Source organism: Mobula hypostoma, chromosome 23, assembly GCF_963921235.1.
Source record: "Mobula hypostoma chromosome 23, sMobHyp1.1, whole genome shotgun sequence".
NCBI classification, from domain to species: domain Eukaryota; kingdom Metazoa; phylum Chordata; class Chondrichthyes; order Myliobatiformes; family Myliobatidae; genus Mobula; species Mobula hypostoma.
The window spans coordinates 57,678,510-57,706,087 of record NC_086119.1 but is presented as its reverse complement, the minus strand read 5'-3'; the positions used below and the strand labels follow the sequence as shown (position 1 = coordinate 57,706,087).

At 48.9% G+C, this 27,578-nt stretch overlaps 1 protein-coding gene across 1 annotated transcript in view; it reads left to right on the top strand.

Moving 5' to 3' along the window:
• LOC134336971 (glutathione hydrolase 5 proenzyme-like) overlaps window positions 1-25,489 on the top strand; it is a 103,027-nt gene extending 77,538 nt beyond the window's left edge. Inside the window, exons 7-12 of the mRNA XM_063031709.1 lie at window positions 1,823-1,938; window positions 5,651-5,832; window positions 16,127-16,218; window positions 19,045-19,160; window positions 21,102-21,212; window positions 21,433-25,489. Of these exons, the coding sequence (XP_062887779.1) occupies window positions 1,823-1,938; window positions 5,651-5,832; window positions 16,127-16,218; window positions 19,045-19,160; window positions 21,102-21,212; window positions 21,433-21,579 (764 nt within the window). The 3' untranslated portion in view covers window positions 21,580-25,489. The remainder of the gene's footprint in view (window positions 1-1,822; window positions 1,939-5,650; window positions 5,833-16,126; window positions 16,219-19,044; window positions 19,161-21,101; window positions 21,213-21,432) is intronic.
• The last annotated feature ends 2,089 nt before the right edge of the window (window positions 25,490-27,578 follow it).

Below are 27,578 nucleotides of genomic sequence, written 5' to 3'. Positions count from 1 at the left end.
CCAGCTCTCTTCTGTCATGGTCCGGTCCATGAGGTCCACATTGCGGTTCACGGTCCGGTCCGTGGACTCCGGACTCCATGCCTTCTGGCTGTCCCTTGTTTCAGTTGGGCTTAATCATAGGCACCTGATGCTTGTCTTGGGGCTGGGTATATAAGTGGCCCTGGGTTCGAGTGTGGGTGCTGGTTTGTCTTGTCAGTATCCCGTCCTCGCCTCTGTGAGTAAGTCAGGCCGTCTTTGCCGTTACCCTGAGGCTGGACTATTCCCTTCCCTTCCCCTTCCTTCTGTGAGCCTTTGCCCTGCAACCTGTGTCTGGAGCCTTTGCCCCACAACATTGTCAAGTGCTACCACTGGATCGAGACCGGAGCCTTGCTGGGTCAAGATAAGGAACTGTCTCTGTGTCCACGCCTTCACTAGGTAGGTCCGGCTGTTTGCTGCTACCTAGTGTTGGGAACTGTCTCGTTGTGTTCAGAATTCTGTGTAGAGCCCCGGCCCCAAGGCCTGTTCCCAAGGAGGGGTCCTGGCTCTGTGTTCTGTGTCCCTGTGTTCCTGTCTCTCTAGACCAAGGCTCTGTGTTCCCGTCCTCCCCAAGACCAAGGCTCTGTGTTCTGCGTTCCTGTCGCCCCAAGTCCAAGGCTCGGCTGTTCCTGAGTACCAAGTTAAGGCTTCATGTTCTCGTCCTGTGCTGGAGTTCCCTCGTCTTGCCCAGGAGTCTCTCCTTCTGTCCTGTAGCCTCGCTTAGTCCTGTCTCCCAAGACCATGTCATGTCCTTGCCTTGTTCCGGGGTCTGAGCCTGAGTCAAGACCCTGGTTCTGGGTCCTTGTCCAGTCTCTGGCTCAGGGTCCAAGCCCAGGCTCCTAGTTCCCAGTTCCAGGTCCTGGTCCCACTTGCCTAGCAAATGTCCTAGCCCAAGTCTGTGTTCTTGTCCCAGCTGTCTAGTCAAGTCCTGTTCCTAGTACTTCAGTGTCTGTGTCTAGCATTTGGGTCCGCTCCCAGCCATGACATCCTCTCTCAATACCCAGTGGGGTCTGAGCTGTCCAGCCCTAACAATGTCAGCACAGTGTCCAAATAACCCACAGCCCCCTCTGACCAATCCTCAGCAGGTGATCCCACCAAGCCCTGCACAGGTCATCATGGAGGTGGCCAGAAGGAAGAGTGGTAGATGCTTCCATCCGTTCGTAACTCTTGAGTTTGTGATGGGAGGGTGTGTGAGAGGACGCTCTGAAGAACGTGTGGGGGCCTTCACTCTGCGCCTAATCTATAGTGTTAACTGCAATTGGTGATGTGGGCTTCGCACCCTTCATCCCTTGCAGAAAGGCTGTGCAGGTAGAGGGACCAGCTTCCTCTGCATGGATCAGCTTGTGAGGAAATTCTGAGCAGGAATAGCTGTGAAGTTCAGTGCTTGGAGGGTTTGGGTTTGCAGGGATCTGTTCCTAATTGACACCAAGGACCTGCCTTCTCGTGCTACAATCGGAGAAGGCACAGGAACTGGAAGACTCTCACTCAGTGTTTTACGGACTAAGTCTGTCCCTCCACCATCAAATTTATCAATAGACAATGAAGACTAATTTTGTCTCCTTTTGCACTACTCATTTCACATGTATATATATTTCTTGTTGAGATTCCCGGTGTATTTGTGTGTGAAACTGTACTGTCGCGTCAGGACAACAGATTTCATGACATACAGTATGTCAGGAATGATAAAACTTATTCTGATTTGGATTCTGAACAGAAGTCAGTGCTGCAATTTGACTTCACTCTTCAGAATTAACCGCTAAATGGTACACTAATGCTGTCCAATTGCAATCTCTATGATTTCCAACAGGATATCATTTTACTGCTAAGTCCCTGCAGGGAGAGGACAGGATGCTGACTTACCATCGTATCATAGAGGCATTGAAATTTGGAAACGGACAGCTGAGCAACCTAACCCCTAGCAAGGTTAGTGACCTCTGTTTACTTCCTGACAGTTACTCTGTTTACTCCCAAGGGTTACTCCTGGGCTGCGATGATCATTTCTGGGTGCATGTCAGCCAACGTTCACCCTGCCAACACAGAGGCTATTGTGAGTGAGTTGCCTGGGAGGGGCGGCATTAAGTGGCAAGGGACATTGCAGCAGAGGTCAGGGAGTGAGGGGTACGAGTTGGGGAGCTGGGGAGGCCATTGTGATTCAGAGACACGCATTAGCCCTTAGTCACGCCAACACAACCCCACACCCCTCACTGTAACACCGACACAATGCACAATCCTCACTGTAACACTGATACACCCTCGCCCCTCACCGTGATGCCGACATCTGTGTTGATCGGTGTAAGATATTATTCTCAGCCTGTCACTTGGAGTTGTCGAAAGCTACAGCACAGAAACAGGCCCTTCGGCCCATCTAGTTGATGCCGAGCCATTTAAACTGCCTTCCCTTATCAACGTGCATCGGGACCATAGCCCTCCATCACCCTGCCATCCGTGTACTTCTCTAAGCTTCTCTCAAAGGTTGAAATCCAGCTCGAATGCACCACTTGTTCCACACTCTAACAACCCTCTGAGTGAAGAGGTTTTTCCTCATGTTCCCTTAAACCTTTCACCTTTAGCTGTTAAACCATCATCTCTAGTTGTTGTCCCACCCAGTCTCAGTGGAAAAAGCCTGTTTCCATTTACCCTATCTATACCCCTCATAATTTTGAATACCTCTATCAGATCTCCCCTCAATCTTCTACGTTCCAGGGAATGAAGTTCTAACTTGTTCGATCTTTCCTCATAACTCAGGTCCAACAGTCCCGGCAACATCCGTTAAATTTTCTCTGTTCTCCTTCAACAGCTTTCCTGTGGGTAGGTGACCAAAACTGTACACAATACTCCAAATCAGGCCTCACCGATGTTTTATAAACTTCAACATAACATCCCACTTCCTGTACTCAATACTTTGCCAATGTGCCAAAAGCTTTCTTTACGATCCTGTCTACCTGTGACTTCATTTTCAATGAATTATGAACCCGTATTCCCAGATCCTTTTGCTCTACTGCACTCCTCTGTGCCTACTGTTTGCTGTGTGAGATCTACCATGACTGGTCCCACCGAAGTGAAACATCTCACACTTGTCTACCTTAAATTCCAGCTGATGCAGATCCCTCGACATGTGACATCCCATGATAGCCTCCCTCCCTGTCCACTACTCCTCCAATCTTAAAAATGCAAACAGGAGGAAATCTGCAGATGCTGGAATTTCAAGCAACACACATAAAAGTTGCTGGTGAACGCAGCAGGCCAGGCAGTATCTCTAGGAAGAGGTACAAACGCAGCAGGCCAGCTATATATTGGCGAGACTCGATACAGACTGGGAGATCGTTTCACTGAACACCTACGCTCTGTCCGCCAGAGAAAGCAGGATCTCCCAGTGGCCACACATTTTAATTCCACGTCCCATTCCCGTCCTGATATGTCTATCCACGGCCTCCTCTACTGTAAAGATGAAGCCACACTCAGGTTGGAGGAACAACACCTTGTATTCCGTCTGGGTAGCCTCCAACCTGATAGCATGAACATTGACTTCTCAAACTTCCGCTAATGCCCCACCTCCCCGTCGTACCCCATCTGTTAGTGGGAAGAAGATGGCAGATGGAGTTTAATGCTGAAAAATATGAGGTGCTACATTTTGGTAGGACTAATCAAAATAGGACATACATAGTAAATGGTAGGGCATTGAAGAATGCTGTAGAACAGAGGGATCCAGGAATAATGGTGCATAGTTCCCTGAAGGTGGAATCTCATGTGGTTAGAGTGGTGAAGAAAGCTTTTGGTATGCTGGCCTTTATTAATCAGAGCATTGAGTATAGGAGTTGGGATGTAATGTTGAAATTGTTTAAGGCATTGGTAAGGCCAAATTTGGAGTATTGTGTACAGTTCTGGTCACCAAATTATAGGAAAGATGTCAATAAAATTGAGAGAGTACAGAGGAGGTTTACTAAAACGTTGCCTGGGTTTCATCTCCCAAGTTACAGAGAAAGGTTGAACAAGTTAGGTCTTTATTCTTTGGAATGTAGAAGGTTGAAGGGGAACTTGATAGAGGTGTTTAAAATTGAGGGGGATTGATAGTTGACGTGGATAGGCTTTTTCCATTGAGAATGGGGGAAATTCAAACAAGAGGACATGAGTTGAGAGTTAAAGGGTAAAAGTTTAGTGATAACATGAGGGGGAACTTCTTTACTCAGAGAGTGGTAGCTGTGTGGAACGAGCTTCCAGCAGAAGTGGTTGAGGCAGGTTCGATGTTGTTGTTTAAAGTTAAATTGGATAGATATATAGACGGGAAGGGAATGGAGGGCTATGGGCTGAGTGCAGGTCGGTGGGACTAGGTGAGAGTAAGAGTTTGGCATGGACTAGAATGGCTGAGGTGGCCTGTTTCCGTGCTGTAATTGTTATATGGTTATTTATTTATATACTCACATTCTTTTTCTCTCTCTCCTTTTTCTCCCTCTGTCCCTCTGACTATACCCCTTGCCCATCCTCTAGGCTTTTATCCCCCCACCCCTTTTCTTTCTCCCTACCTGTCCCATGATCCTCTCATATCCCCTTTGCCAATCACCTGTCCAGCTCTTGGCTCCATCTCCCCACTCCTGTCTTCTCCTATCATTTCCGATCTCCCCCTCTCCCTCCCACTTTCAAATCTCTTACTAGCTCTTCTTACAGTTAGTCCTGACGAAGGGTCTCAGCCGGAAACGTCGACTGTACCTCTTCCTAGAGATGCTGCCTGGCCTGCTGCGTTCACCAGCAATTTTTATGTGTGTTACTCCTCCAATCTTGGTGTTATCTACTAATTGCTAATCCAGTTTACCACATTATCATCCAGATCGTTGATATAGATGACAATGACTAACAGACCCAGCACCGATTCCTGTGGCACTCCACTAGTCAAAGGCCTCCAGTCAGAGAGACAACCATCTACTACCACTCTGTGGCCTCTTCCACAAAGCCATTGTCTAACTCCATTTGCTACCTCATTCTGAATCCTGAGCAACTGAACCTTCTTGGCCAGCCTCCCATGTGGGACCTTGTCAAAGGCCTTGCTAAAGTCCGTGTAGACAACATTCACTGCCTCACCTTCATCCACTTTCTCCTCAAAAATCTTTGTAGTATTGGTTAGACATGACATATCATGCACGAAGCAATGCTGACTATCCTTAATCAGTCCATGTTTGTCTAAGTACTCATTTATCCCGTCCCTTTCCTACTACTGATGTTAGGCTCACTGGCCTATAATTTCTGGTTTATTCTTAGAGTCTTTCTTAAACAGTAGAACAACATTGGCTGTCTTCCAGTCCTCTGTTACCTCTCCTGTCGCTAAGGATGATTTAAATATCTCTGCTACGGCCCTGGCAATATCTGCAATTGACTACCTCAGGGTCTGCAAGATCACCTTGTTAGGCCCTGGGGACTTGTGTTTTCCTCGCCCCTGACACACTCTCCAAGGTGAGTTCATCCCTCAGAATGAGACAGTACTCTGCTCAACGCTCTCAGTGTTTCATGGTGAGCTGCCTCACCTATTCTGCCCCCTTACAGTGAAGGCTCGCAGGCACAAGAGTGAGGGCCACCAGCCCAGCTACTGGTGGTGTGGGCAGGGCATCACCTTCCACACCCAATTCAAATGCTTTTCCTCCCACAGATACAGCAGTTGCTGGCAGAAAAGTCCGCCGATGTTGCCCGTTACCACATCAAGGACCAAACCAATAATGCATCATTTTACAACAACGACCTGGGGGCCCAGGAGTCGTACGGCACCAGTCACTTGTCAGTAGTGGACAAGGAAGGAAATGCTGTCTCTGTCACCAGCAGCATCAATCAGATGTAAGTTCACCCCTCCCTCCTACGCATCGTCATTCCGAGTTATGGCTGGAGGGAAGTGGCAACGAAAGGTCTCCGTGTCTCGTGGTGCCCCATGGGAGGCAGGTTGTGCAACCAGGCGAACAGCTTGCCGGAGGACCCTATAGGTACTGTCAAGTGTACTGAAACACAGTGAAAATCTTGACTGTCCATATAGAGGGGCAGAGCGAGAGGGGGCGGGGGAGGGAGAGATTGATTAACTGTTCACTTTAATGAGCAGAATTGTAAAGGAAAGGAAAGCAGTAAATGCTAGGCCACACAGGGTCATTAACTAAAACTCTCAGGCTGAAAATAAAATGACAACACGGCACCTGAAAGCAATATTGAAACACTAAATGAATACTGCTCACTTCCAAATGTAGTCCTCTTTCCCAAAGGAAAGCCGAGAGTGTAATGACTACAACGAAAAGGAGGGAGTTAATACCAGCGTAATGAATGAGTATTTATCTGGACCGTGCATATCCATGAGCACAATTGCTGAAGCTGCTGTGCTACCCTCCTGTGGGAGCTCGTAGACCTTGTTGCAGTGTGCGTGGCTGTGTCAGGACCCCCTCCGAAGACGCAGCCCCTCAGGTGCCACAGACCTGTGCCCACTGGAAGTCCTGGATGAAAGACTTGTTCAGGATGTTGTCTACTGGGATTCAAGTATGTTCCTCAGGACCATACCCTTCCCAGTCCATGAGGTACTGGACCTTACCCGTGCCCAGCAAGATGTCAGGAGTATAGACGAAGGAATCATCCACCAAGCAGGGGTGGCTGGGGGTTACTGGAGCCAGGGGCGATGTTGAGCTGGGACACTGGGTGGATCTTCATCGATGATGCTAGGCGCAATCTATATGGGACCTTCTCCAGTGTGAATGGTCCCATGCAGCATGGGGCCAACTTGTGGCTCTTGACCTTCAGGGTCAGATCTCTTGATGCCAGCCAAATCTTCCCTCCTGGCTTGAAAGCCCTCACCTGTCAGCAGAACCGATCAGCCTGCTGAGCGGGTTGCTTCTGGGCATGCAACAGAGAAGCCCTGGCTCACCTCCAGGTGTACTGGTAGCACTGGATCAGCAGCAGGAACTCCTACATGGATCTCCTGATCAGGGAAGAGCAGGGGCTGGAATCCCTTCTGCATTCAAAGTGAGACATACATATGGAAGACAACTGGAGGTTATTGTGGGTGATCTCAGCCCAAACCAATTGGGAGCTCCATGACATGGGGTTGGAAGAGGGAAGGCAATGCAGGGTTGTCTCCAGCTTCTGGTTCACTCTCTCAGTCTGTCCATTAGATTAGGGGTGGAAACCAGATGAGAGGCTGGCCATGGTTCCTACAAGAGAGGAGAAGGCCTTCCAAAGATGGGGTGTGAACTGGAGTCCTCGATCAGACACTATGTCTTGAGGATAGCCATGGAGCCTGACCACATGTTGAACCATGAGTGTGGCAGTCTCACGAGCCGATGGGAGCTTGGAGAGGGCAATGAAGTGGGCAGCCTTGGAGAATCAGAATCAGGTTTATTATCACCAGCATGTGACGTGAAATTTCTTAACTTACCAGCAGCAGTTCAATGCAATACATCATCTAGCAGAGACAGAAAAAAACAATAATTGTAATAAATAAAATAAAACATAACAATAAGTAAGTAAATCAATTAGATATACAGGTTTCCCCCGCCATCCGAAGATAGAGCGTTCCTATGAAACAGTTCGTAAGCCGGAATGTCCTAAAGTGAAGAAGCAATTACCATTTATTTGGGAAAATTTTGTGAGCATTCGCAGACCCAAAAAAACCCTACCAAATCATGCCAAATAACACATAAAACCTAAAATAACAGTAACATACAGTAAAAGCAGGAATTTATGATAAATACACAGCCTATATAAAGTAGAAATACTTTTCTACAATCATTGCTGCACTGTTGTCAGTAGCGAAAATCTCGCAGAAGTGCTCTCGGCAGAAACACTCTCTCCAGTCACCTTTAAGCTATGAAGCTGCCACATCATACCAAATAACACATAAAAATACACAGCCGATATAAAGTAGAAATAAGGTATGTACGGTGTAGTATCACTTAGCGGAATCGGGAAGACAGCGACCACACTGACGATGGTGTGTTAGGCTGAGTCATCGGAGGTTGCGGTGGTGTAGTGGCCCCCACCCTCTGGGCAGCGAACCGATACCAATCCGCGAAGAATGCAGTGGTCCAGCGGTGGCCGGGACGCACCCAGCACATCTTTAAGAAAAAAACCGAAATAAACAAGCTAATTAATTAGGTGCCGCCCGGCACATAAATGTCAGCCCAGATCAGAGGTGACGCAATCAGCAGACAGTATGCTTCGGAATCAGATGGCAGAGGGGAAGAAACTGTTCCTGAATCGCTGAGTGTGTGCCTTCAGGCTTCTGTATCTCCTACCTGAGAAAAGGGCATGCCCTGGGTGCTGGAGATCCTTAATAATGGACGCAGCCTTTCTGAGACACCGCTCCCTGAAGATGTCCTGGGTACTTTATAGGCTAGTGCCCAAGATGGAGCTGACTAGATTTACAACCTTCTGCAGCTTCTTTCGGTCCTGTGGAGTAGCCCCTCCATACCAGACAGTGATGCAGACTGTCAGAATGCTCTCCATGGTACAACTACAGAAGTTTTTGAGTGTATTTGTTGACATGCCAAATCTCTTCAAACTCCTAATGAAGTATAGCCGCTGTCTTGCTTTCTTTACAACTACATCAATATGCTGGGACCAGGTTAGATCCTCAGAGATCTTGACACCCAGGAACTTGAAGCTGCTCACTCTCTCCACTTCTGATCCCTCTATGAGGATTGGTATGTGTTCCTTCGACTTACCCTTCCTGAAGTCCACAATCAGCTCTTTCATCTTACTGACATTGAGTGCCAGGTTGTTGCTGCGGAATCACTCCACTAGATGGTCTATCTCACTCCTGTACACCCTCTTGTCACCACCTGAGATTCTACCAACAATGATTGTATCATCAGCAAATTTACAGATGGTATTTGAACTACAGTGGCATACAAAAGTTTGAGCAACCCGGTCAAAATTTCTGTTACTGTGAATAGTTAAGTGAGTAGAAGATGAACTGATCTCCAAAAGTCATGAAGTTAAAGATTCTTTTCAGCATTTTAAGCAAGATTAGTGTACTATTTTTGTTTTGCACAATTTTAGAGTGAAAAAAAAGGAAAGGAGAACCATGCAAAAGTTTGGGCACCCCAAGAGATTTGAGCTCTCAGATAACTTTTACCAAGGTCTCAGACCCTAATTAGCTTGTTAGGGCTATGGCTTGTTCACAATCATCGTTAGGAAAGGTCAGGTGATGCAAATTTCAAAGCTTTATAAATACCTGACTCCTCAAACCTTGTCCCAACAATCAGCAGCCATGGGCTCCTCTGAAAATTAAAATAAATGATGCCCACAAAGCAGGAGAAGATAGCAAAGCGTTTTCAGGTAGCTGTTTCCTCAGTTTGTAATGTAATTAAGAAATGGCAGTTAACAGGAATAGTGGAGGTCAAGTTGAGGTCTGGAAGACCAAGAAGACTTTCCGAGAGAACTGGTCGTAGGATTGCTAGAAAGGCAAATCAAAACCCCCGTTTGACTGCAAAAGATCTTCAGGAAGATTTAGCAGACTCTGGAGTGGTGGTGCACTGTTCTACTGTGCAGCGACACCTGCACAAATGTGACCTTCATGGAAGAGTCATCAGAAGAAAACCTTTCCTGCGTCCTCACCACAAAATTCAGTGTCAGAAGTTTGCAAGGGAACATCTAAATAACCCTAATGCATTTTGGAAACAAGTCCTGTGGACTGATGAAGTTAAAATAGAACTTTTTGGCTGCAATGAGCAAAGGTACGTTTGGAGAAAAAAGAGTGCAGAATTTCATGAAAAGAACACCTCTCCAGCTGTTAAGCACAGGGGTGGATCGATCATGCTTTGGGCTTGTGTTGCAGCCAGTGGCACGGGGAACATTTCACTGATAGAGGAAAGAATGAATTCAATTAAATACCAGCAAATTCTGGAAGCAAACGTCACACTGTCTGGAAAAAAAAAGCTGAAGATGAAAAGAGGATGGCTTCTACAATAGGATAATGATCCTAACACACCTCAAAATCCACAATGGACTACCTCAGGAGGTGTAAGCTGAAGGTTTTGCCATGGCCTTCACAGTCCCCCGACCTAAACATAATCGAAAATGTGTGGATAGACCTCAAAAGAGCAGTGCATGCAAGATGACCCAAGAATCTCACAGAGCTAGAATCCTTTTACAAGGAAGAATGGGTGAAAATCACCCAAACAAGAATTGAAAGACCCTTAGCTGGCTACAAAAAGCATTTACAAGCTGTGATCCTTGCCAAAGGGGGTGTTACTAAGTACTGCCATGCAGGGTGCCCAAACTTTTGCTTCAGGCCCTTTTCCTTTTTTGTTATTTTGAGACTGTGAAAGATGGAAATAAAAAAGTAATCTTGCTTAAAATATTAAAGAAATGTGTCATCTTTAACTTTATGCCTTTTGGAAATCATCTTTCACAGTAACGGAAATTTTGACCGGGGTGCCCAAACTTTTGCATGCCACTGTATGCCTAGCCACACAGTCATGTGTATATAGAGAGTAGAGCAGTGGGCTAAGCACACACCCCTGAGGTGCGCCAGTGTTGATTGTCAGTGAGGAGGATATATTATCACCAATCCACACAGATTGTAGTCTTCCAGTTAGGAAGTCGAGGATCCAATTGCAGAGGGAGGTACAGAGGCCCAGGTTCTGCAACTTCTCAATCAGGATTGTGGGAATGATGGTATTAAATGCTGAGCTGTAGTTGATGAACAGCATCCTGACATAGTGTTTGTGTTGTCCAGGTGGTCAAAAGCCCTGTGGAGAGCCATTGAGATTGCGTCTGCCGTTGACCTATTGTGGCAATAGGCAAATTGCAATGGGTCCAGGTCCTTGCTGAGGCAGGAGTTCAGTCTAGTCATGACCAACCTCTCAAAGCATTTCATCACTGTCGATGTGAATGCCAGCAGGTGATAGTCATTAAGGCAGCTCACATTATTCTTCTCAGGCACCAGTATAGTTGTTGCCTTTTTGAAGCAAATGGGAACTTCTGCCTGTAGCAGTGAAAGGTTGACAATGTCCTTGAATACTCCTGCTAGTTGGTTGGCACAGGTTTTCAGAGCCTTACCAGGTACTCCATCTGGGCCTTCTGCCTTGCAAGGGTTCACTCTCTTTAAAGACAGCATAACATCGGCCTCTGAGACAGGGATCACAGGGTCATCAGGTGCAGCAGGGAGCTTCACAGCTGTAGTTGTGTTCTCCCTAACGCACCGCAGCAGGGACAAAAAGCCAGTTGGGAGGTCCCCCATCTGGGCCTGGGTCCGACTGTTGGGCAGCCCTGACCCCTGCCTCTATTCCCCAGATCACCGGTGCAGCAGTGCATGCGCTCCAGATCGGCATTGTCCTTGGATCTGTCGAACTGCCGGGTGAGAGCGTCGAACTGCCGGGAGACAGCGTCGAACTGCCGGGAGACAGCGTCGAACTGCCGGGAGACAGCGTCGAACTGCCGGGACAGAGCGTCGAACTACCGGGAGACAACGTCAAACTGCCGGGAGACAGCGTCGGCCTTTGTATTCTTGCTGACAGGATGATAGGTGAGGATGAAATTAAACCAGGTGAGGAAGTGAGCCCACCGGGCTTGACAGGAGTCGGGTCTCTTTGTATCCCGAATGTAAGAGAGGCTACTGTGATCTGTTCAGACCAAGCAGGGATTCTTTACATCTTCCAGCCAGTGTCGCCATTCCCCCAGGGCCTCATTGACAGCAGCAGTCGCACTCAGCTGGAGTCAAGCAATGGGAAAGAAAGGCACAAGGGTGAAGCTGGCTACTTGCACAGGAGCGCTGAGACATCGGATGCATCCACCTCGACAGTGAGTGGTCAGGACAGGTCTGGCTGTTGCAGCAACGGGGCAGTGGTGAAGCGTTGCTTTAACTCTGGAAATGCTTGGTCGGCACCATTCATCCAATGGAATCCTGCCGAGGTCTTCTTGGTGAGTGCATTAACTGGAGCCGCGATAGACCTGAAATTCCGGATGAAGCGGCAATAAAAGTTCACAAACTCCATGAAGCGACAAACTGGTTTGACTGTAGATGGTTTGGGCCATTCTATAACCGCCTGAACTTTACTTGAATCACAAGCAAGAGAAAACCTGCAGATGCTGGAAATCCAAGTAGCACACACAAAATGCTGGCCTGCTGAGTTCCTCCAGCATTTTGTGTCTGAACTTTACTTGGGTCCATTTGAACACTGGATGGGGTAAGTACAGAGCCCAAAAATGATAGCTGGTCTTCATGGGATTGGCACTTCTCCAGCTTGGCTTGCCGAACCCCTCTGATGGAGAGGGATTGTGACCGAGGGAAGTTCAGAAGAATCTGCCTGTTGTAATACATGAATCACAGCTAACAGGAAAGTCCTGTGACAGGCAGTTAACAGCAGGACCAGTTAAGAAAACAAACAGCATTTTGGCTTTTATTGCAAAAAGGTTGGAGTTTAAGAATAGCAATGCACACAAAATGCTGGAGGAACTCAGCAGGCCAGGCAGCATCTATGGAAAAAAGTAGAGTCGACGTTTCGAGCCGAGACCCTTCATCAGTACTGCTTTGATTTCCAGCATCTGCAGATTTTCTCTCATTTGTGACAGGAGTTTAAGAATAGTTAGTTTTGTTACAGTTGTACATGGTGTTGTAGAAACTATACTTTGAAAACTGTGCACCCTTATCTAAAACTGGATACAGTAGCATTGGGAGAAAGTTGAAAGGAGATTCATTAGGGTGGTCATAAACACAAAAGATTCTGCAGATGCTGGAAATCTGGAGCAAAGTGCTAGTGGAGCTCAGCATGTCAGGCAGTAACTATGGAAGGGAATAATTGGTCACTGTTTTGAGCCAAAACCCTTCATCAGAATTGGAAAGGAAGGGAGCTGAAGGCAGAATAAGATGTGGAGATCGGAAGGAGTTCTGTATGTCAATCTCTGTCAGTGTAACCTTTAGCCTGATGGCAAGAAAATCAACTTCTCCAGTTTAGAGTCATTTCTCCGCCCCCCATTTTTCTTTTCTTCCTTTTCCCATTCTTGCTGCACCCTTGCTCTTCTCCTCACCTGCCGTCTGGTTCCCCTCCACCTTCCCTTATCCCGTGGTCCACTCTTCTCTCCTGTCAGATTCCTCCTCCTTCAGTCATTCACCTTTCCCACCTCTTGCCTTTCATCTACCCCACCCACCCACATTCCCCCTCACCTGATCTCACCTATCAACTGCCAGCTTGTACTCTTCCTTTTCCCCAATTTCTTATGCTGGCTACTGCCCTCTCCTGTTCCAGTCTTGGTGAAGGGTCTCAACTCGAAGTCAACTGTTTATTCCGATAGATGCTGCCTTACCAGCTGATTTCCTCCAGCATTTGTACGTGTACCTCAGGCTAACTCCTCGGATGAGAGGGTTGTTGTACCAATGGAGGTTCAAGAGTTTACATCTGTGTTCCTTGGAGATGGGAAAACATAGAATAGTACAGCACAGTACAGGCCCTTCGGCCCACAATGTTGTGCCGACCCTCAAACCCTGCCTCCCATATAACCCCCCCACCTTAAATTCCTCCATATACCTGTCTAGTAGTCTCTTAAATTTCACTAGTGTATCTGGCTCCACCACTGACTCAGGAAGTGCATTCCACGCACCAACCACTCTCTGAGTAAAAAACCTTCCTCTAATATCCCCCTTGAACTTCTCACCCTTTACCTTAAAGCCATGTCCCCTTGTATTGAGCAGTGGTGCCCTGGGGAACAGGTACTGGCTATCCATTCTATCTATTCCTCTTATTATCTTACACCTCTATCATGTCTCCTCTCATCCTCCTTCTCTCCAAAGAGTAAAGCCCTAGCTCCCTTAATCTCTGGTCATAATGCATACTCTCTAAACCAGGCAGCATCCTGGTAAATCTCCAATGCTTCCACATCCTTCCTATAGTGAGGCGACCAGAACTGGACACAGTACTCCAAGTGTGGCCTAACCAGACTTTTATAGAGCTGCATCATTACATCACGACTCTTAAAGTCTATCCCTCGACTTATAAAAGCTAACATCCCATAAGCTTTCTTAACTACCCTATCTACCTGTGAGGCAACTTTCAGGGATCTGTGGACATGTACCCCCAGATCCCTCTGCTCTAACACACTACCAAGTATCCTGCCATTTACTTTGTACTCTGCCTTGGAGTTTGTCCTTCCAAAGTGTACCACCTCACACTTCTCCGGGTTGAACTCCATCTACCACTTCTCAGCCCACTTCTGCATCCTATCAGTGTCTCTCTGCAATCTTTGACAATCCTCTACACTATCTACACCACCACCAACCTTTGTGTCGTCTGCAAACTTGCCAACCCACACTTCTAGCCCCACATCCAGGTTATTAGTGAAAATCACGAAAAGTAGAACAGATCCTTGTGGGACACCACTAGTCACAATCCTCCAATCTAAATTTTTCTCCCTCCACCATGACCCTCTGCCTTCTGCAGGCAAGCCAATTCTGAATCCACCTGGCCAAACTTCCCTGGATCCCCTGCCTTCTGACTTTCTGAATAAACCTACCCTGTGGAATCTTGCCAAATGCCTTACTAAAATCCATATAGATCACATCCACTGCACTACCCTCATCTATATGCCTGGTCACCTCCTCAAAGAACTCTATCAGGCTTGTGAGACATGATCTGCCCTTTATCTTTAGTCGGTCCTATCTTCCCTCCTGTCATCCTTTTTTTCTTCACATAATTGAAGAATGCCTTGGGGTTTTGCTTTACCCTACTCGCCAAGGCCTTCTCATGCCCTCTTCTTGCTCTTCTCAGCCCCTTCTTAAGCTCCTTTCTTGCCTCCCTATATTCCTCAATAGACCATCTGATCCTTGCTTCCTAAACCTCATGTATGCTGCCTTCTTCCACCTGACTAGATTTTCCACCTCATTTGGTTCCTTCACCCTACCATTCTTTATCTTCCTCACCGGGATAAATTTATCCTTAACATCCTGCAAGAGATCCCTAAACATCGACCACATGTCCATAGTACATTTCCCTGCAAAAACATCATCCCAATTCACACCCGCAAGTTCTAGCCTTATCGTCTCATAATTTGCCCCAAGGTGTTACTTTATTGAAAAATACATATGAAATCCTAAGGGGGCCAGCCAAGGTAAAGGTTGGGAGGAGCTCAGTAGGTCAGGCAGAATCTGTTGAGGGAAGGGAATTGTGAACATTTCAGATCAAAAATGCATCAGGACACGAAATGTTGACAGTTCCCTTTTCCCTATAGATGCTGCTTGTCCTGTTGTGTTTTTCTAGCAGATAGTATTGCTGCAAGTTCCGGCACCTGTAGTCTCCAAGGTAGATGTTGTCAGTCGGGGAGAATCGTGAACAACAGAACTTAGCTGCAAACTAAGGGGCTGGTCACTTAAAACTAAGTTCATAGATATTTCTGGTCTTATAAGGTCGTGAGTCTCTGAAAATTTCTGCCCCGCACAGTAGTGGAGACCAGATGATACAAAATTATGAGGAGCACAGACAGAGTACATATAAGCAGGCTTTTTCCATTGAGGCTATTTGAGACTAGAACTAGAGGTGCTGGGTTAAGAGTGAGAGGCGAGATGTTAGGGAGTGTGAGGTGGAATTTCTTTACAGAGAGTTGTGCAAATGTGGAACAAGCTGCCACTGGAAGTAATGGATGCAGGTTCGATTTCAACACTTAAGAGAACTTTGGATAAGTATATGGATGAGAAGGATATGGAGGACTTTGTCCTAGTTCAAGTCGATGTGACTAGGCAGAATCAATGCTAGGCCAGCAAGGTCATTAACTAAAACTCTCAAACTGAAAGCTAACATCAATACTGTGGCTCAGGAGCAGTAACTTAATAGGAAATAATTACCAATCCTTTCCAGTGTGAATCTAACTAATAGTCTTCCTTCCCAGAACCAGAGTCAATCTAAATGGTCGTCTTCCTTCCTAGTACCATGTCAATCTAAATGGTCGTCTTCTTTACCAGAGCCGGTGTCAATCTAAATGGTTGTCTTCCTTCCCAGAACAAGGCTAAAGGTAAGTGATGGCATTGCTGTGCATTTGGTCAAGAATCGACAAGAGTGAAATGAAAGGAAGGGAGTTAAATACAACCTCAAAGGACCACTAATTGGCCTCCTTCCTCAAAACACAACTGGATAGGGTAAGGGTAAACTGTGTTTTGTTTCAACAGATTTGGCTCCATGGTCTATTCTAAGAAGACTGGCATCTTCCTAAACAATCAGCTGGCTGACTTCTGTGGCTGTTCTAGAGAAAGCATTGCTAGTAAGTACAAGTACAAGTGTAAGCACAGCTCTCTGTTTCTAATGTTAAAACAGCAACTGGTGGAGACATTCAGCAGCTGAGGCAGCATCTGTTGGAGGAGAAATGTTTCAGAATAAAGACCCTCCCCAGAATTGTTCTGCTCCCTTAACTGTGTTTCTCTCCCTGCAAATGCTGCCTGATTTGTTGAGTGTTTCCATCAAATTCTGATTTTGCTACATATTTCCAGCATCTTTTCCTTTCCTACGCTTGTTCCAGCTGTAGGGAATGCAGTGTGGGTATCAAAATCAGGTAGCTTGTGCAGTGAGGAATCCATGTTATCATACTGGAGAGCCATTCTGACAGCAGTGTGGAAGCTGTCCTTGAGCATGGTGGGACGTGCTTTCATGGTTTTGTAAGTTCTACTTGATGGAGGTGCGGGCTTGCTATTGGAGAGGAGATGTCTGGATGTGTGGAGTCTTATTGCTACCTGCACTAATCCTGGTTGCATGCCATAGCGCCACGATGTCAGTGCAGCACATCTTTCATTCCGCTGGCTGCTTTTCCAAGGCAATGGGAAGTAAAGTCATAGAAGGGTGGTAGATTTCTGTGATATGCTGAGCTGTGCCCACAACCCTCTGCAGTTTCTTGCAGTCATACCAAGCTGTATGCACCCAGACAAAATGCTTTTTATGGTGCATCAACAAAAATCGGTGAGGGTTGGTGGAGATGTGCCAAATTTCTTTTGCCTCCTGACAAAGAAGAGGCATTGATGAGCTCTCTTGGCCATGACATCAACATGGGTGGACCAGACAGTGATGTTCACCCCTATGAGTTCAAAGTTCACACTGTCCCAATTTCAGGAGCATGGGTACCAACCCTTTCCTGAAGCCAATGAACCGCTCTTTTGTTTTTCTGTCATAAAGGAAAGGTTGTCACTGGGTTTCTCAACCTTGTCCTGCAGACAAAGGATGAGTTAGAGAGTTGCTAGCGAATCCTTTCCATATCTGTGATTAAAGACACAGCCCAGCACATCTTGGAAAGTAGCCTCCCCTCCGTCTTCACTTCTTGTTACCTCAGTAAGGTAGTCAGCATAATCAGTGACCCCACCTATCCCTTGATATTCCCTCTTCTCCCCCCTCCCATCAGGCAGAACTTGCAAAACCTCGAAAGCACTCCCACCGGCTCTTGGACAGCTGTCATGCAAGGCTTATTGAGAAAGTAAGGAGGCATGGGAATCCAAGGGGACATTGCTTTGTGGATCCAGAACTGGCTTGCCCACAGAAGGCAAAGGGTGGTTGTAGACGGGTCATATTCTGCATGGAGGTTGGTCACCAGTGGTGTGCCTCAGGGATCTGTTCTGGGACCCCTACTCTTCGTGATTTTTATAAATGACCTGGATGAGGAAGTGGAGGGATGGCTTAGTAAATTTGCCAATGACTCAAAGGTTGGAGGTGTTGTGGATAGTGTGGAGGGCTGTCAGAGGGAAATTGATAGGATGCAAAACTGGACTGAGAGGTGGCAGATGGAGTTCAACCCAGATAAATGTGAGGTGGTTCATTTTGGTAGGTCAAATATGATGGTAGAATATATTATTAATGGTAAGACTCTTGGCAGTGTGGAGGATCAGAGGGATCTTGTTGTCCGAGTCCATAGGACACTCATAGCTGCTGCGCAGGTTGACTCTGTGGTTAAGAAGGCATACGGTGTATTGGCCTTCATGAATCGTGGGATTGAATTTAGGAGCCGAGAGGTAATGTTGCAGCTATATAGGACCCTGGTCAGACCCCACTTGGAGTACTGTGCTCAGTTCTGGTCGCCTCACTATAGGAAGAATGTGGAAACCATAGAAACGGTGCAGAGAAGATTTGCAAGGATGTTGCCTGGATTGGGGAGCATGCCTTATGAGAATACGTTGAGTGAACTCGATCTTTTCTCCTTGGAGATCGGAGGATGAGAGGTGTCCTGATAGAGGTGTATAAGATGATGAGAGGCATTGATCATGTGCATAGTCAGAGGCTTTTCCCCAGGGCTGAAATGGCTAGCACGAGAGGGCATAGATTTAAGGTGCTTGGAAATAGGTACAGAGGAGATATAAGGGGTAAGTTTTTTACGCAGCGAGTGGTGAGTGCGTGGAATGGGCTGTCAGCAACGGTGGTGGAGGCAGGTACGATAGGGTCTTTTAAGAGACTCCTGGACAGGTACATGGAGCTTAGAAAAATAGAGGGATATGGGTAAGCCTAGGTAGTTCTAAGGTAAGGACATGTTCGGCACAACTTTGTGGGTTAAAGGGCCTGTATTGTGCTGTAGATTTTCTATGTTTCTATGACCATTGAATCGTCCTCGAAAACACGTCCCACCTGCTCGAGGAGAGCTGTCATACGATCATTGAATTGTTCTGGAAAACCCGTCGCACCGGGTCGAGGAGAGCTGTCATATGACCACTGAATCATCTGCTAGTATGATGAGCTGGACTGTGAGCTCACAATGTACCTCTTTATCACACTGCACCTTATTACCTGCCTCTGCTGCCCTCGTTCTGTAACTGTTGCACTTTATTCTACAAACTGTTACTGCTTTTCCCTGTTGGACTGATGTGGTGAAATAATCATTATGGGTTGCATCCAAACAAAGATGTTCACTGCAGAATAAAAATTTACCAATTGTACTAATGACTGTGCTTGAGGGAGAGTCACTGGCTCATCGACACCGTTTACTCTAATTAAATAACTCTTTTGCTCTCGATCTGCATTTGGACTTTGATGTCACAGGGGCAAGAGGAGGTGAGGTCCCAGGTCAGGAGTGACTGATATACTCAGAGCTTGGAATCGCTTTCTCTTTCATCTGCAGGCCAGCGGCAGCCCCCGTCCTCCATGACTCCCAGTATACTGCTGTCCAAGGACAAAAGCTCGATGCTGGTGGTTGGGGCAGCTGGAGGCACGAAGATCATCAGTGCCACCGCTGAGGTAAAAGGTCATCTTCAGCTTCATGGACACAGGTGTATCTGTGGAATTTGTTGCACGTGCAGCTGTGGAGGCCAGGTCGTTGGCTGTATTTAAGGCAGAGATTGATAGGTGCTTGATCGGACATGACATCAAAGGTTACAGGGAGAAGGCTGGGAGCTGGGGTTGAAGAGGAGATAGAGAAAAGGATCAGACATGATTGAATGGCGGAGCAGACTCGATGGGCCAGATGGCCTAATTCTGCTTCTATGTCTTATGGTCTTGTGATCTAAGCCAGTGCGCTCCACATTCCGTTATCCGCAGTCTCTTGTGACCCCAGGAAGCAGATGGTCCAACCTCTAAAACCAATCTCTAAGTGATAATTTAATCAAATCCTTGGCCACATTCGATTCCTACATGTGTGCCTCAGTATATCACCGAGTAAGCCTGAGTACAGTGTGTCAGTACCAAGTCCTGCCCTGCCCCCAGTCCCTTGGAAGCATGGTGCATTGTTCAGATACGCCTGGATAGGGTTACATAGGTATTAGTGGGAGATGAAGGGGTTGGTGAAATGCCCTTGGGGCAGTTGTAAACGGTGGTGGAGGGACCTAATGTACTGACCCAATGATGAACTCTGGCTACTGACAAGCCCAAGAGAGTTGGCTACAAGGGGCACAGTGTGTCAGCTGCTGAAAACCCAGAACAGTAAAACCACCAGAAATGCCCAGCAGGTCGGGAGGCATCTGCAAAACAATCACCAGAAATTCTTCAGTTAGAAAATCTTTCAGCCCAACTCGACTTGTCAGTTGTTTATGCTTGCTGCTCTGTCCCGTCCTGATGGCAGGCAGCTACTGTCACTGTGTGACCCACCCGCCCTCTGATCCCTGACCTGTGTGACCCACCCGCCCTCTGACCCCTGACCTGTGTGACCCACCCGCCCTCTGACCCCTGACCTGTGTGACCCACCCGCCCTCTGACCCCTGACCTGTGTGAACCACCCGCCCTCTGATCCCTGACCTGTGTGACCCACCCGCCCTCTGATCCCTGACCTGTGTGACCCACCTGCCCTCTGATCCCTGACCTGTGTGACCCACCCGCCCTCTGATCCCTGACCTGCCTGACCCACCCGCCCTCTGACCCCTGACCTGTGTGACCCACCCGCCCTCTGATCCCTGACCTGCCTGACCCACCCGCCCTCTGATCCCTGACCTGCCTGACCCACCCGCCCTCTGACCCCTGACCTGTGTGACCCACCCGCCCTCTGATCCCTGACCTGTGTGACCCACCCGCCCTCTGATCCCTGACCTGTGTGACCCACCCGCCCTCTGACCCCTGACCTGTGTGACCCACCCGCCCTCTGATCCCTGACCTGCCTGACCCACCCGTCCTCTGACCCCTGACCTGTGTGACCCACCCGCCCTCTGATCCCTGACCTGTGTGACCCACCCGCCCTCTGACCCCTGACCTGTGTGACCCACCCGCCCTCTGACCCCTGACCTGTGTGACCCACCCGCCCTCTGACCCCTGACCTGTGTGACCCACCCGCCCTCTGATCCCTGACCTGCCTGACCCACCCGCCCTCTGATCCCTGACCTGTGTGACCCACCCGCCCTCTGATCCCTGACCTGTGTGACCCACCCGCCCTCTGAACCCTGACCTGCGTGACCCACCCGCCCTCTGATCCCTGACCTGCGTGACCCACTCGCCTTCTGATCCCTGACCTGCGTGACCCACCCGCCCTCTGATCCCTGACCTGCGTGACCCACCCGCCCTCTGATCCCTGACCTGCGTGACCCACCCGCCTTCTGATCCCTGACCTGCGTGACCCACCCGCCCTCTGATTCCTGACCAGTGTGACCCACCCGCCTTCTGATCCCTGACCTGCGTGACCCACCCGCCCTCTGATCCTTTGTTTGTGTGACTGTCTTGCCCTCTGATCTCTGACCTGTGCCCTTTTACCTGCAGGTTATTATGAATAAATTATGGTTTGGGCTCAACCTTGAAGACGCAATCAATGCGCCGAGGATTCACGTCCAGGCAGACTATTTTGTGCAGTTTGAAAATAGTTCTGATCCGGTACATTTCTGGACTTCATTGTCAATCAGGGTCATCTTGGGGAAGTGGAGGTGGTGTTGTGGTAGGGAATGGGTGGGGGAGTGGGGACATGGGGCCAGAGGATGTGGGAAGGGGTCGGAAGTGTATGAAGGGTTCAGTTTTCTGACCCAATGGGGACCTGGGAAACCTCCTCATAAGCATATGACTAAAGGCACCTTCTTGACCATTTCTTCCTGGACAGGATGTGGTGAAGGCAATGAGGCAGAGGAAACACCTGACGAAGTACCAGGATATTTTGCCATCTGTTGTCCAGGGAATATTTCGTGATCATGGCTGCATGGAAGCTGTGTCAGACGGGAGGAAACTTGGAAAAGCAGCAGGAGACTAGTCCGGAGATCCGGCCGGGATGGGACAGAGCGTGGGCTTCTCCCCTGATCCGCCTGTTCCCTCCCACTGGCCCTAAATCCAGACCCTAACATGGCAAGTGGTTTGCCATGCAATTGAACTGTGACTGGCCTCAGAGGCTACAGTGCTGTGGAAAGAGCCTTTGACAGTATCCATCCTCAACAGAAAGTAACATGCAACCAGAGCAGGACTTTGGGGAGTGGGGAGGGATTGTCAACATTTCAGGTCAGGAGTTTCCCAATGTGGTGCACAAGTGACATAGAGGGCTGAGGGGGAGGTTGAGGGGACTTTGTGCCTGGCTGCTGGATGGGCAATCGGAGTGAGGAAACCTTTCTTCAGATACACCCATTTCCACGTCTGCTCAGGACTGTCCCCTCACCACCAGGGTCAAATCTCTCCCGCTGCCCTCCAATTATCTGTGTGCTCCTTCCCCCACCTTTCACATAGTCTGTTAACAAGTCACCTGCATTGAATGGGCCCAGGGAGCAGGTTTGATTACAGGGCTGTGATGTGTGAGACCCACCTGGCAGAATTTCCAGTTCAAGCTCCTACACTTGGGATGAGGTATACATGCGGCTGTATGGTGAAGTTCTGGGACAGGACTCCAGTGCCCACAGATGCTGGAGCTGTGACTGAGACTAGACACTTAACCTGTAGCTCATTCCACAGACCGAAGTCCCAGGACCACCCGCCACTCTCCAGTGTGGCCCAAGGAAATGTCTATATTTCCAGTGATATCTCTCGGCTTTTACAAATCCTATGCCATGTTGTGCCCACCATTTATCGGCCGTAGATAGCTAGAGCACAGAAACAGGCCCTGTGGCCCATCTAGTCCATGCTGAGACATTTAAACTGCCTTCTCCCATCAAGCTGCACGTGGGCCATAGCCCTCCATATCCCTACCATCTGTGTACCTCTCCAAACCTCTCTTTTAAATGTTGAAATCTAGCTCATATGCACAACTTGTTCTGGCAGCTCGTTCCACACTTCATGACTGTCTGCGTGAAGAAGTTTCCCCTCATGTTCTCCTTAAACTTTTCACCTTTAGCCCTTAACCCATGACACCTAGTTGTCATCCCACCCAACCTCAGTGGAAAAAGCCTGGTTGCATTTACCCTATCTATACCTCTCTTCATTTTGTATACCTCTATCAGATCTCCCCTCGATCTTCTACGTTCCAGGGAATAAAGTTCTAACCTATTCAATCTTTTCTTATAACTCAGGTCGAACAGTCCTAGCAACATCCCAGTAAATTTTTTCTGTTCTCTTTCAACCTTATTTACAGCTTTCCTGTGGGTAGGTGACCAAAACTGTACACAATGCTCCAAATTAGGCCTCGCCAATGTTTTATAAACTTCAACATAACATCCCATTTCCTGTACTCAATACTTTGCCAATGTGCCAAAAGCTTTCTTTACGATCCTGTCTACCTGTGACTTCGTTTTCAATGAATTATGAACCCGTATTCCCAGATTCTTTTGCTCTACTGCACTCTTCTGTGCCTACTGTGCGCTGTGTGAGATCTACCCTGACTGGTCCCACCGAAGTGAAACATCTCACACTTGTCTACCTTAAATTCCAGCTGATGCAGATCCCTCGACAAGTGAAATCCCATGATAGCCTCCCTCCCTGTCCACTACTTCTCCAATCTTGGTGTTATCTGTTAATTTGCTAGTCCGGTTTACCACATTATTATCCAGATCATTGATATAGATGACAATCACTAACAGACCCAGCACCGATCCCTGTGGCACTCCACTAGTCAAAGGCCTCCAGTCAGAGAGGCAACCATCTACTACCACTCTGTGGCTTCTCCCACAAAGCCATTGTCTAACCCCATTTTGCTACCTCATCTTGAATGCCGAGCGACTGAATGTTCTGGACAGCCTCCCATACAGGACCTTGTCAAATGCCTTACTAAAGTCCGTGTAGACAACATCCACTGCCTTGCCTTCATCAACTTTCCTGGTAACTTCCTTGAAAAACTCTGTATAAGATTGGTTAGGCATGACCTACCATGCATGATGCCATACTGTCTCTCTCTAAGCACCCGCTTCCTGCTGTTCTGGTTTCCCTACTGCCTCAGGGTCTGCAGATCCAGACTTGGCCTCTACAGTCACCAGCAATCGTGCTGGCATGCCCGAGCACTCTTCTTCCCCACCAATCTTCACAAGCCATGAACCAGCCATTATCAGAATACCGTCTGATAACTTTCCCACTACCGATGTCAGGCTCACTAGCCTATAATTTTCTAGTTTATTTTTAGAGCCTTTCTTAAACAGCGGAAAAACCTCCAATCCTCCAGTCCTCTGGTACCTCACCTGTTGCTAAAGATGAGTTAAATATCTCTGATAAGGGCCCCTGCAATTTGGGCACTTTCCTCCTGCAGGGCCCTTTCTTATTCCTCATTTTCACTCATAATGACTCACTAGACGAGTTCTCCAGTCTGTTCTGACTGAGCACGGCTGTGACATTTTCCCCGACTAATAACACCATCCCTCCCGCTCTGTTGTGTCTAAAACGACCGAACCCTGGAATACTGAGTTGCCAGTCCTGCCCCTCCTGCTACCAAGCCTCATTAATGACTACATCATCATCATTCCATGTGTTCGTCAATCTGCTTTTCCTGGGATATTTCTTGCATTGAAATATACACAGCTCAGGACACTAGTCACACTATGCTCAACCTGTTGATTTTCGACTTTTTCTGAGGTCTTAACGACATCTGCCTGCACAATTGCTCCACAATCTGGTCCCACCCCCCTGCAACCTAGTTTAAATCACCCCCCCCCCAGCCCCCCCGTGTAGCATGAGCAAACCTTCCTGCTAGGATATTAGTCCCGTCCAGTTCAGGTGCAAACCATCTCTTCTGTACAGGTCCCACTTCCCTGGAAGAGAGTCCAATGATCTGAAAATCTGATGCCCTCGCTCCTACAAAAACCATGTGGGAATCTCGTTCTCATCCACGGAGCCTCCTTTCTGTTCCCCAAGCTAACAAATCCCCTATCACCACATCGTGCGTCTTCTCCCCGCTTCCCTTCTGTGTCACAGAGGCCTTGACCACTGTGACTTTCCAGCCCGCCCCAAACAGGATCCAAAGTAATATAGTTGTTGTTGAGGGCAATGGCCACAGGGGTGCTCCTTCCTGACTGTCATCCGGTCTCCTGTGTCCTGCACCTTGGGTGTAACAGCCTCTCCATCTATCCTGTCCGTTGGCTCGAAGGCCCACGATCACATTGGGTGTTTATGTGCGGTGGTTAATCTGTGCCTGTGTTCAGGAATGGAGTACACACTAGGAGTGCGAGCTCCCACATCAGCTTGCTGTAGTGGAAGAGAGGTAGCAGCAGTTGTTGGTGTGACTTGTTCTGCTCACCCCTCATCAGCCCTATTGGCTTGAAGGCCATGGTCACACTCGCTGTTTCTGTGTGAGTCCTGTGTGCTTTGCCCTGGATAATGGGTGACACGTGTTCAGGAGCAGAGTGCAACCTGCACTCACTTGCTGGGAACGAATGCATCAACAGGGTCATAGGTGGGAACAGCACTGCCACTTCCTGCTTCACACAGCAGCCGATACGTGGAGCTGCGATACAGCATGGAGATGCTGAGTGATGGTCACAGCACACCACCCTCCTCACCTCTCAGTCAGCACCTCACCCACCAACAGTGTCTGTCACCCTGCTGGAGACGCTGCACCTCACCCACACGCAGTGTCTGTCATCCTGCTGGAGACGCTGCACCTCACCCACCAACAGTGTCTGTCACCCTGCTGGAGACGCTGCACCTCACCCACACGCAGTGTCTGTCACCCTGCTGGAGACGGCTGCACCTCACCCACACGCAGTGTCTGTCACCCTGCTGGAGACGCTGCACCTCACCCACCAACAGTGTCTGTCACCCTGCTGGAGACGCTGCACCTCACCCACACGCAGTGTCTGTCACCCTGCTGGAGACGGCTGCACCTCACCCACACGCAGTGTCTGTCACCCTGCTGGAGACGCTGCACCTCACCCACCAACAGTGTCTGTCACCCTGCTGGAGACGCTGCACCTCACCCACACGCAGTGTCTGTCACCCTGCTGGAGACGGCTGCACCTCACCCACCAGCAGTGTCTGTCACCCTGCTGGAGACGACTGCACCTCACCCACACGCAGTGTCTGTCACCCTGCTGGAGACAGCTGCACCTCACCCACACGCAGTGTCTGTCACCCTGCTGGAGACGCTGCACCTCACCCACACGCAGTGTCTGTCACCCTGCTGGAGACGCTGCACCTCACCCACACGCAGTGTCTGTCACCCTGCTGGAGACAGCTGCACCTCACCCACCAGCAGTGTCTGTCACCCTGCTGGAGACAGCTGCACCTCACCCACACGCAGTGTCTGTCACCCTGCTGGAGACGCTGCACCTCACCCACACGCAGTGTCTGTCACCCTGCTGGAGACAGCTGCACCTCACCCACACGCAGTGCCTGTCACCCTGCTGGAGACGCTGCACCTCACCCACACGCAGTGCCTGTCACCCTGCTGGAGACGCTGCACCTCACCCACACGCAGTGTCTGTCACCCTGCTGGAGACGGCTGCACCTCACCCACCAGCAGTGTCTGTCACCCTGCTGGAGACGGCTGCACCTCACCCACACGCAGTGTCTGTCACCCTGCTGGAGACGGCTGCACCTCACCCACACGCAGTGTCTGTCACCCTGCTGGAGACGCTGCACCTCACCCACACGCAGTGTCTGTCACCCTGCTGGAGACAGCTGCACCTCACCCACACGCAGTGCCTGTCACCCTGCTGGAGACGCTGCACCTCACCCACACGCAGTGTCTGTCACCCTGCTGGAGACAGCTGCACCTCACCCACACGCAGTGTCTGTCACCCTGCTGGAGACAGCTGCACCTCACCCACACGCAGTGTCTGTCACCCTGCTGGAGAGGCTCATCCGGAACACAGGCAAGACCGGAGACCTAACAGGGAATGGCTGGTGGTGGTGCTGCCGGCTGGAAGGGGCACGAACAGCCAGGGTGAGCAGTGAAGGGACGGTACCATCATCCCATCAGTTCTTCCAGCATTCAGTAGGTGCTGGGGTCTTTGGCCAGCTCTGTGCCCCCACCTCGCCACCCTGCTGAGGAGGGAGCAAGGATCTGTGCCATCAGTGTGCTACCCCAGAGGAAGGAGAGGGGTTCTAATCCTGAGCAGAGCGGTGTCAGGGCAAAGTGTGATTAAGGGACGCTGAGAGCATTGAGCAACTGGAACTGACATTGTATGAACGTGTGGAAATGATGTGTTTGAAGTTACTGCATGCTTGGATTTACAACTGGGGAAGAGAACGTGCGGTGTGCTGTGACCTCCGTGTTAGAGCGGGTGAGAAGTGACGCAGGGACCACCGGCACACAGAGGCCTCCCAGGCACCTCACCCTCGCTCAGTTTGCAGCTGTGGCAGCTCTCCACAACAGTGAATTTAGATAATGACATGCCCTGAAAGTTTTTACCGTACGTACTATGGATAAAATGTATTTTTGGGAAATTAGAATGCCCCTTCAAAATGTGATCCCAGCACACAGCCAGTAGCAATCACTGTCTCTGTAAAGGAAAATGCATGGCTACAGTCAACTTCTGATGATAGAACCGGGCGCCACTTCTATGTCAGTTAAAGTATGTGAAATCAAATATACTGAGTGTAAAACATTTGCCTTAATGTTTTGTTCAAAGTGGCTGCCATTCATCTCCACTGCTGGGCACGGTGTGCCACTGCTGGGCACGGTGTGCCACTGCTGGGCACATGTCTGACTGCTGAGCACTGCTTGGCACTGCTGGGCACTGCATGCTGCCACTGGACCATGTGTTCTCTAACACAGACTCAGTTTGTGAATTTGTTCCTTCGTATAATAACATTCTGTAATTAATGATGTGAGGAATTCTCTCGTTCTGGGAGTTTATGAGGAGCCAAAGCATCAAGGCATGGAATCTATTTCTCTGTCCAGTG